The sequence below is a fragment of the Erithacus rubecula genome (genome assembly GCF_903797595.1).
Source record: "Erithacus rubecula genome assembly, chromosome: 19".
Taxonomy (NCBI): Eukaryota; Metazoa; Chordata; class Aves; order Passeriformes; family Muscicapidae; genus Erithacus; species Erithacus rubecula.
The window spans coordinates 2,958,252-2,969,640 of NC_136671.1; the positions used below are offsets into that span (position 1 = coordinate 2,958,252).

The following is an 11,389-nucleotide window of genomic DNA, read 5'->3' on the forward strand; positions in this document are numbered from 1 at the left end:
GAGGCTCAGTGTATTAGAAGTTGTAAAACTAACTAGCTTTAAATAAAATAGGAATGTGAGGAAACAGCAGTAAAACCCAATCTGAGTAACAGCCTCATCTTCTGCCCCTTCCACAAATGCTTATAAACCAAGCCCACCTGCAGCAATTGAGCTCATTTATGCAGGGATCCAGAAAAAGTACAGGTGCAAATGCTTGGAGAAGAATGAAGGCTTAGCCATTTTCTTACCAGGCTGAATAGTAGCCACTGTTCCATGGATTTAGCACTTGAGTGGGTGTCTCTAATCACTTTCTTGAATGTATAATAACACGAGGGGGAGTGTTTTTGTGCATCTAAATAAACACTGCTATAATTAAACACCCTTACTTCCTTTTTGTAGGAGAGCAAATGCTAGAGGCTGATGTATTTGATAAGTGCTCTTGACATAAGCTAAAAGTGTCTTTATTCATGTCTGTTAAGCAACAGAGCCACTGTAAGATCAATGTGCTTCTCTTGGGCACCTTACCTCTTTATCTAGGCAGGAAATTCTTTTAAGAAAACTTAAAAGCCTTCAGTGATACAAGCAGCTAGCTCACTTCCACTAGTCTAAACAACTGAAAAGCAACTGCTCCTGAGCAGAACTGCCCAGCTTTTCCATAACTGCAGGACTATTTATAGCCTTGAAGTATTCCAACAGGAACACTTCCAGCTAAAGGCAGCTGGAACTTTGTCCTCTGGCATTGTTCTGTAAGATATGGTTCTCTAGCCTCTGCTTTTCATGTTTTGTTCTTAGAACAAAGTAATTCCTGATGTGTGAACTTTTTTCTGATTTGGAAAGACATGTACATGCAGCAGAACCATATCCCTGTAATCAAAGCTTCTCTTAAGATTTTGCCCTTGTGAAAGTCACTAAACCAGAGTTTTTCATCTGTAAGTTCTGCTGCAACAAGCCCCTGCAGTGTAAGTTGGCCAGAAACATCACTTTTACCATGCAGCAAGGTACTATTAATAAAAAGCCTTTTCTAAACTGAAACTGGGGGGGGGGTGTGTTAATTTACAATTAATGACAAAGTTCAGGCACAGCAACAAACCACGTAAGAATAAGTTTATTTCTTCACAATCTGAATAACATCCTCATCTTCAAGAGTATGGTCTTTACCCACTTTTTGAGGGTTGTGTTTAACAGATGAACCCCAGACCAGTGCACTGAAAGAAAAATCAGATTTAAGAGGCTTAGAAGTATGATATGCAAGTAGAACAGCAGCTATTTCTGTCACAAAGCTAATACAGAAAGCAATGCTTCAGAGCTATTTTTATTCTCCTATAAGTACCTGGCTGAGTGGTTGGTGTGAACCAGGGTTAGAAGCAGATCAAAACAAAGCCTAAAGTTGTCCTGAGTACCCAAGTGCATGGAACAATGACTTGCAATGCTGTGTCTAGTGCTACTTGTTAAATAGCAAAATAATTTTTTCTCCACAGAGGAGATTTATGTAGGAAAGAGTATGAGAATATCGGCAAGATTTCTTCAACTTAAAAAAAAAAAAAAAACAAACTGGTATTCCCTTCTAGTTTAGAAGAGGATGAAATAATATACCTGAAGGGAAGATATTTTCTATTCCATACATTATTTTACAATAGTACTTACTATTTAAAGTCTTTAATGAGATTTTTGTGGATCTTCATGCAAAAATCCTCCACTGTGGTCTTGCAGTAAGGTAGCACTACAGGAGAGGTGTAGTCTGGGAGCTGCCCTTTAGGTTTGGTGTAGCTGTAAGATAGATGAAACCATCAGTCAATACCAAAACTTTCTTTTTCAAAGCCATCATGACATTTCATCAGTGATTTGCACTGTCATCCCCCAGTGTGTGGCCAGCACACTACTCCAGTGGTGACAATAGATACACTGCAAAATGTTTGGTGGACCTAAGCTGAAAATGCATCTGAGCAGCCAGTGCCTGCAATGGGTTTTCCCTTGTAACTGTAAAGGTTTCTCACTTGTGAGTTTTCTGAATAGCTTCTGGAATAGCTTGTAGTAAAAGTATCTGAAATTCTAGATGAAAGTTCTGTCAAGATAGCTGCATCCATGACAGACTGAAAAGAGGGTTACATCTGGAATTACAGTGTTACCATAAAGTTTGACTAGAGTTCCATGTTTTCAGAAATTTTTTAAGATATGCTTCGTCTTGGTTTCACAAGGTTCTCATTTAATTCCCCTACAAATTCAAATCAGCACTTGTGGTTATCACACAACAGCTAGGACAAGCACAATTTCTGGGTTACAGAAAGAAAACAAACACTAGTTAGTAGAAAAGCATTATAAAATATTCCTCATTCATTCCTGAGACCTTTTTCAATCTCAGCCATACACTTAACTCCACAGAAAGCAGCAATTTTGACTCACATTCGGACTAGTTTCAAGTAGTCCCAGATTTTCTCCAGCAGATCATCGAAGTTCCAGCGATGATGAGCAGATATTGGTACACAGTGGGGTACTTTGTAAATGATATCTAGTTCTTCAATGGAAATTTGGTCAATTTTATTTAGGACATAAATGCATGGGATGTAAACCCTGCAAAGAGAAAAAGTGTTAGAGTAACCTAACAGCAGCACACTGCTACCTGCACTGCAAAGAAAAAATGGTTTTTTAAAAGCTTATCTCTACATTGATGCCACGTTAGTGGCTCAGCGTCTGTGGGAAGCAAACCCAAAAGACAGTTCTTTTCTTTGTAATACAGACTGCAGGTGTGCCACAGGCAGGGAGCCAAGAGTACCTGTTTCCTTCCACAACGTCAATCAGGTCATCGGCAGTGGCGTCACTGCGCAGTGTGACATCAGCATTGTGGATTTTGTACTCTGCTAAGATGCTCTTCACTGTCTCAGTATCCAGCTCACTCTGAGGACACTGAATGGACACAGACACAGTGTTAAGGAATGGCAGAGCTGGCAGCCAAATCATGTATTACAATTAACAGTGTCACCCAGCAACCACTGCATATACATTACTAGAAAGAACAGCTGCATTTTAAGTTACAGGACATGACTTTGATTTCATAGCTGGTCTGATGAGAGGGAAAAACAGAGTTAAATCCTAACAGCTTCATTTATATTAATGGCCCACTGAGATCTGCAATCAGACATTTCAGAAGCAGTGTTTCCTTTCAGTTTGGGACCAGATGCCACACAAACCCATGTACCATCTAGTTCAGAGACCAGACAACTACACTTTAGGTACTCAGAGCACAGTGACCTGACTTTTGGTATCTCTGGCTATTTCTGTGCTTTTCAAGATTCAGGTAAATGGGTTGCAAGGTCTGAAAGTGAGCAATCCTCTCTGGAAGAACACTGCAGCTAAGAAGTAAGAGGCAGTTTTTGTATACTCTCCTTTGGATCTGAAACTTGTTACGTGTGGAAAGCAACTGATGCTCTGTTTTGAGGGCAAGAAAGTGGTCAGGCTCCAGGAGAGGTGTGGATGGCCTCTGAGGAAAGTAGCATGACTGACTGCAGCACAGTACAGCAGTTCAGCTCCTAAAGAAATCACAGCACTGCATGGTCCCAGACATACCATCAACTACAAATGCCTCTTTCTTCAATCAATTTGTTTTTTAATTTTGGTTAAAGAAAACTTCCAACTTACTGTGGCTGTAAGGTTAATGCCTCCTTTATCCTTTTTTTTAAAGCCAATATTGGGGGGCTTACTATTCAGACGAATTCCAAATCCCTCCAGTTCATTCTCAATGATTTTCTTGTGGCCAAGGGGTTTCAGCACGTCCAGAACAATCAGAATGAGATTACAGGTTCGAGCAACTAAGAATCAGAAAAAGAAAGTCACCTCTCAAAAAGTATGCTCACACAACCTGAGACAAAATAACCACAATATGGCTCGGTGGACTGATGGCATTATGAAACCCCTGAAGGCCAGCATATTGGTTATTTTTAAATACCAGTGCAGGACTGAAGTTTATTGTGCTGGCAAAGCATCACTGATAGACAGATCTTTACATGCTGTAAGAATGACAGGCTGAAAAAATCTTCCTGTCTCTATTCAGACACCAGACTGAGGACAATTAACTGGGTGAGGAAATGAAAACAGCAGCCTTGTTTAGGATGGGATCAGATCTGCCAGCAAAACTGGCAATGTGCTTTCACTGACAAACCCAGCAAAGTGCACAAACCCAGAAGTGAAAACAATATGAAATCAGCTACTGCTTCTCAGCAGGCAGCTTAAGTCCAGCAAACAATCCAGCTTTTTAAAGACATCATCAGAAACAGTGACTCAACCCTTCATTCTCCTGAACTGTCTTCAATGAACCAGTGACAGGCTGCTGTCTCCAGCTCTAACATACTCACCTGCAATGACCTGCCGTCCTCTGCCTTTACCATCTTTGGCACCTTCAATAATTCCTGGCAGATCAAGCAGCTATTTGTTCACAGGAAGGAAAGTATCACATAAGAAAAGTATTCTTCATTAAATTAATCCTAATTTTACCCTTCTTAACTAGCTGACTCTACTGCAAATCTGAACAGAGTATGACAAGACTGTTTCCCATTTGATTGTTATATATTGTATTATCCCATTGGTATATATATATATATATATATATATATATATATATATATATATATATATATTGCCCTATTGGTACAGTGGAACAGATCATCTCATAGGGAATAATTAGAACTACCAAGGAAATTCTTTGCAGAGCAAAGTGAAAAGCAAGGGAAAAAACCCATACCTCATGGCAACATTTCCAAGGGATTCTCAAGTACTTCTACACATCACTTCTAACCTGCTAATGTCAGGCCAGACCACTCAACCCTAACAGCACAGCATCTACAGAGCCCAGCTTACCCTCACAAGATCTCACCTGGATCTTTGCTCCTTTGTACCTAATAACTCCAGGCACAGTAGTCAGTGTAGTGAATTCATAGGCTGCCACTTCAGAATACACACCAGCAAGATTACTTAGAAGAGTGGATTTCCCCACTGATGGAAAACCCACAAACCCAATGCGGGCATCACCAGTCTTTGCAACATCAAAACCTGTAAATAAGGATTAGAAATGTTTGTCTAATGATTGACATTTTCTATCTTCTAATGTTCTGGACAGCAGACACACTATCACTTTCAATATTGCCTGAGCAAAAGCCAAGTAAGCTTTCCTAGAGGATGGGTGAGGGTGGGAAAGATTGTTCACAATTTTTATTGCCTTGCACCACTTTATCTCTGTAATACTCCATGACATGTACCTTTCTAATAAACTCTTGGCTGCAAAGCTTCACAGTAGACTGTATTTGACTTGAGTGTAAGTGGAGCATTCCCTTTAAGCACTGCAGCTTAGAAATCCACATATTTTATATATGAAAACAGGTGGCTGCTGCAAAGGTGCTTCTTCATCTAAAAACCTTAAGACTTCTACAAATACAAGATTATATGAGCCAAAATACAAAAGCACTTCGGGAAGGGCTCCAGCCCACAGCCCTAGGAAGGGCCACAAACCACGGTTAGAGGTCCTGTACCTGTAGGACAAGAGGAAGTGAGGACGGAACAGGCTGCCCAGAAAAGCTGTGGCTGCCCCATCCATGCAAGCGTTCAAGGCCAAGTTAAAGAGGGCTCCGAGCAATCTGATCTAATGGAAGGTGTCTCTGCCGTGACAGGGGAGTAGAACGAAATGATCTTTAAGGTCCCTTGCAACCAAACCCTTCTGTGATTCTATGACTGTTCAGCAGATAATCTGACACGATTTGTGCGGACAAGAGCCCCCAGCTAGACCTAATTCCGCCACACCTCCCGCACTTGGACAGCTCCTGCACAGACAACGCACCTTCCCCGGGGCCGCCGCCGCCGCCTCCCTTGGGGGTGATGAGCTCCCGGCGCAGTTTGGCCAGACGGGCCTTCAGCAGCCCCAGGTGATGGGCGGTGGCCTTGTTCTTCTGCGTCCGGGCCATCTGCAAGGGCACAAGACCGAAGGCTCACACGGGTGGCCTCTGCCGCCCTCAGTCCTGCGTGACGCTCGGGGACAGGGCCCCGCCACCCCGCCACGGCGCGGCCCAGCGGCCGTTCCCCCTCCCCGGCCCGAGCCCGCGTTCGGCGCTCCGTGCCCGACCCGTCCCGCGGAAGGCGGAGGGCAGCGGTGCGGTACCTCCGCCTCAATCTCCGCGATCTTGGCCAGGGTGCCGCTCATGGTGGCGTCCGGCCCGGCCCTCCCGGCCGCCCCTCAGCGCTGCCGCTCCTCGCGCACCGGCCCGGGCCGCGCACGCGCACGGGACCTCTCGCGAGAGGCGGCGGGCGGGAAAGGGCGCGCGGCGCGCGCCGCCGGCTTCGCGCGCTGCCCTGAGGGGAGGCAGCGCAGCGCCCCCTGGGCCGTGCGCGGAGCGCGCGCTGCCTCACAGAAAGAGCGGGCAACGCTATGAGGGGCGAGTGTGAGGGGGACATGCCTGAATGTGAGATCCGTGTGTAAGAGAGACCCGTGTGTTTGTGAGGGATCCGTGTGTGTGAAAGATCCGTGTGTTTGTGAGACCCGTGTGTGTGAGGGATTCATGTGTTTGTGGGATCCGTGTGTGTGAGGAAGCCCTGTGTGTGAGGGAACGGCGTGTGTGAGGGTTCCATGTGTGTGAGGGATCTGTGTTTTGTGAGATCCGTGTGTGTGAAAGATCCGTGTGTTTGTGAGATCCGTGTGTGTGAGGGATCCGAGTGAGGGAGCCCTGTGTGTGAGGAAACCGTGTGTGTGAGAGATCCGTGTGTTTGTGAGATCCGTGTATGTGAGGGATCTGTGTTTTGTGAGATCTGTGTGTGTGAGGGATCTGTGTTTTGTGAGATCTATGTGTGTGAGGGGTCCGTGTGTGTGAGGGATCTGTGTTTTGTGAGATCTATGTGTGTGAGGGGTCTGTGTGTGTGAGGGATCTGTGTTTTGTGAGATCTATGTGTGTGAGGGATGGTGTGTGTGTGAGGGTTCCGTGTATCCGTGAGATCGGTGTCTATCAGGTGTGTGGGAGATCCGTGTGTGTGCGCCCCGTGTCCGTGCGATGTGTGCGAGGCGGAGCGCGGCTGCGGCGGCGGCGGGGCTGGCGGAGCCGGCTTGCGCCGGGTGTGCGAGAGCCCTGAGGGGGGCCCGGGGACGCTGCTGGCGAGCCTGAGGCGCTTGGCCGTGAGGGGAGCGGGGCTGCGGCGCCGAGAGAAGCCGGCGCGAGGCGATGGGCGCTCGGCTGTGAGAGCACGGTGCGGGCGGAGCTGAGCGCTGGCGCAGCGGCCCCGCAGGTGTGAGAGGAGCTCGCTGCCCGCGAGGGGACGCGGCGTGTGCCCTTCCCCGCGGTTACACCGGGCAGCCTCTCCGCGCCCTGCCGCAGCCCGCCCTGCTCCTCGCCAGGTGTGTATTTGTGGCGCTCCGTGTTCCGGCGCTGCCGCACTGCCCGCGGCGGAGCCTTCCCGAGCCGCTGCTTTGTCAAACCGGGACTTCATGCTGGAGCTTTCTCACGGCTCCTTTCAGCTGAGCCCTGGCCGTACCACTTTGCCCCAGGGACATCTGTAACTCTGCACTGAATGCAGGCTAATTAAATAGAGAAAAGATTTTTTTTAAAGGCCACTTCAAACTTAAAAATGCCAAGTATTTCCAGCGTTTGGCTGTTTCACGAGAAGACAAAACAATTGGAATTCAAATTAAAAGTATTTTTATGACAAGGAAATACAATTTAATCATTGTTCAGGATTTTGTTTTCCAAGTTTGTTTTCTTGTCATAATTTGTCTGAAATCGAATATTTATAGAAACCTTTTTGTGTATGTTCAGGATCTTTTCAGGAAGGCTCTTCTACCGATTCATTGCAAAGTCTGTTCTTATAGGGTGTATCTAAATGTAAAACTTAACTTAAAAAAAAAACAAACAAAAAACAAACCAACAACCAAAAACACACTCTCCTGGGCCCATAGTGTGAGCACTTAGACACACCTGCCACATCTTCAGACAGAATTCTGAATACATTAAAACTGACAAAATTGAGCTAACCTTACAAGTTTTGGTGATAGAATAGTTATGGAATCATTAAATCTTCTTTAACTTACAATGAAAAGGAAAAACGGTGCTAGTGCAATGGGAACCACTCTGCTTTTTGTGGTCTCTTTCTGCCTCTGCATTTCCCTTTTGGTCTCATTTTAATCAAAAAAGCAGCCTTTATTGTCATAGACTCTTTATAGAAGGGACTGTCATTTATAGAAGCTTATACAGAGCTTGCTAAAATAGAATCTCAAATAAAATGGAATTACTATTCCTGGTAATGTTAGTTCAGCTAAGCTAGGATAAATATAAATGCACCTACCCACTGTATATTTATTCATGGTTTTCTAATTATTCCTTGTGAACAGTATCCTTTTCCAACATGGGACAGAGATTTGACCCTGCTATAAATTTTTTCCTGCTTACTTCAGATAGAGTTGGACTTGTCTATGCCTCAACTGAATTCAGCCATACAATCACTCCACATTTGTGGTTCTTTTTAGTAAAAGGAAAAACATTGAGAAAAATACAGATTCTGAATCCTCAGTCAGGGTTTAAGTCCTCCCTTATTTTGTGCAGTAGATTATGGTTAACTTCAGAACTTGTTGCTAGTTGTTCTTAAAAACTCACTCAAAATCCCATAAACTAACTTAAAATTGTTTTTCAAAGTGGAGGCTGAATGAACAAAGATGTTAATAAAATACATGGTGTGAAAATTTAGTTACTGGCTGGTTTTTGTGTTCCTGGTTTATGTTTCCATAATGTTCTTAATATACAGCTACCCAGTAAGCTCTTAATTTTTTTTTTCTCAGAAAGTTACTCAAGCAAAGGCTACAAGGAATTTAGGCACCTAAAATATTTCTGTGTCAAGTATTATACTTAGTTACCTGAATAGAGAAAGAATTTAATTAATAAAGATAATTAGTCTGATTTTTGGTAGCCCAATTAACCCTTTCTAATTGGTTAGGATACTTAAAGTAGTTTATATTAGTTTATAACAGAACCATCTTTTAAGCTTCAGAAAGGCTTATTCAACAGAGATTGTTTCCAGGTTGTGAACAGAGTGACATTATGTTTATTTATTGTCAGTATTGCTGTGAATTTTTTAAATATAAAGGTGTTTTATGTGATATGTTGCTTAGAGAACAGGGAGGTTCTGACCATAGCAAATAAGGTGCAACAGCTGGAAAAATGATGAAGGGTGGATGACTGGGAATGGATAAATTATGTCCCCTGAGGACAGCAGTCAAAATTAGAAAATGGAGTGCAAATGATAAAATCTTATTAAAGAAAAAAAAAAAAAGAAAAGTCAGAGAAGCAAAAAATCAAAGAAAATATTAATAGAAAATTGGATATAATGACAGGAGAGAAAAAGAGCCCCCAGTAGAACTGGAGAGAAAATGAAAGGAGATGCAAGAGACTGAGATCTGCTGGAAAGGTTAATTGAGCTTTATAGTGAGTACTGATGGAAAATGGAGTACATGAATTGCCATCTTTTTTATTAAAACGTGTATGTGTGTTTTTTAAATTGCAATCATTCCATTTAGGAAATCTAGATGAAGTGCAGCAGAGGAAATACTTCCAAAGGCTGTAACTTGCACAACAGTCAGTCTCTCCTGGGACCAATTGCCTATAATGTCAAATGACACAGAATGAAGGTTCAGATCTGGAGGAAAACTCACAAATGATTAAGTAGTTGTATGAATGACTAACTGATACACTGGAAACATATCACTTCAGCACTTACCTAATAATATTCTTAATAGGATAAGGAAAGCAATATATACTAAAGGGTGTTTAGCAAGTGGACAAAGACTGCATCTGACGTGAAGGGTGTCTCATCAAACACTTAGGGAACATGACACAGTATGGAATCAGTGATTGGGAAAAATCAGGAGTGTTTGTTTCACCAAGCTACAATGACAGCAATGTGACTGAAATGGCACATACCTCATCAGCAAGAGCTGTAGAAAAATGGGTTTCAAAAATTCATCCTCTATACACTCCAGTCCTGCTGACACTGATTTTGAGCAAGTATTTTCCTTTACTTGTGCCTCAGTTTTATTTTTGCACAACAGGAATGTGCAGTTGCCGCAGAATGATTGAAACTTTCATGTTTCCATAGCATTGCCCTGCAACTATGATAACTGTAGCTCACTTCCATAGGACAGCTTAAGAGCTAATGCATTTAGGTTTTATGTCAAACTACCAATTTTAAATAAGCTACTTCATTATGGGTCCAATTCTCAAATTCTTTCTAAAATAACTAGTATTTTAGCTTGAGTAACAGTTTTACTTACATGAGATGGTGAGATGCAAACAAAGTATATTAAGAAGAGGCTTGCAAGTCTTTTGGATAACTATGTAATTTATCATTGTACAATACATGGTAAATACTGTGAGTATGAAATTAATTGTGATAACTCATGTATGCGTCATTAAAATCACATAAAGTGTCTTGTTTAAAACAAGCAGTGTGTGCTCACCTTGTCAGGTTTGAGGTTTTTTCCACCTCCTTTATATTCTAATAAATAACTCAAATACTTGTGGATATCAAGTTTATTAACAGTGCACTGAGAAGGTCATTTTAGCTTAAGAGCCACTCTGGTAGTACAGCACTTGTGGTTTTGGTAATTCACCTCATGCCAGAAGCTGCAGACTATACTGGCAACCAGCTGATGCTGTGTGTTTGTGGGCTTGCTGTGGACTGCATTTCTAGATTAGTGGTGAGATTTCTGCAGGATTTCAGAAAGTGGGGGGAAGGTGACAGGGAGGAAATGAAATCATGATTTCAGGTGAAGCAATGATCTTGAAATTTCATATCCTCTCAGAAACTATCGCCAGTCCAGTGGAAAATAATCTGTATCAAATGGTAACAGTGATCTGAACGCTTATGATTTTAAGTATTATGGGTATGGGACCGTAAGCAACCTGCCAGAGTTTCCTCGTGCAAAAACAATAACTGCAGCTTTAGGTATATAGAGAATTGGTTTATTTTAAGGTGCTTTTTCTGTGGGGTTTTTTTTCCCTTGTTTTCTCGGTTGGGTTTAGTTTGTTTTTAATTTGTACAGCTTTGCAAATTTGCACTATGGTTTGTACTTTGAGTTGAGAACTGGCTGCTAATTAACCCTATTATTGTATTTCAGGGAAGAACAGCTGATGCTGAAGAGGAGACAAAACTATAAGGAGCTATAATGAGCTGACTAAGGGCCAGCTTCATGCCTGTTTGGAGAAAAGAGATTTTGAAAACCCTCTATCAAAAAGTAAGATTTTTTAAAACCCATAATGCTGAATATTCAATGGAAGCATAATACTAATTGCCTGAGGTGAAATGACTGAGAGTTGATGGAATTCACATCTTAATTAACTCTTGAGCTGATAGACAGAAAGTTGTGTCTCTTTTGAATGTTGTAAAATGTACAGAT

The 11,389-nt window shown here is 42.7% G+C and overlaps 1 protein-coding gene across 1 annotated transcript; it reads right to left on the reverse strand.

Annotated features, from left to right (window-relative positions):
* Nucleotides 1-1,066: 1,066 nt before the first annotated feature.
* On the reverse strand, nt 1,067-6,277 carry DRG1 (developmentally regulated GTP binding protein 1). Its single transcript, XM_079322256.1, has 9 exons — nt 6,119-6,277; nt 5,801-5,924; nt 4,844-5,019; nt 4,326-4,395; nt 3,613-3,782; nt 2,750-2,880; nt 2,380-2,547; nt 1,624-1,746; nt 1,067-1,184 (listed from the first exon to the last, which is right to left on the reverse strand). The coding sequence occupies exons 1-9, from the start codon at nt 6,158-6,160 to the stop codon at nt 1,085-1,087; spliced, it is 1,104 nt and encodes a 367-aa protein (XP_079178382.1). The 5' UTR covers nt 6,161-6,277; the 3' UTR covers nt 1,067-1,084.
* Nucleotides 6,278-11,389: the final 5,112 nt, after the last annotated feature.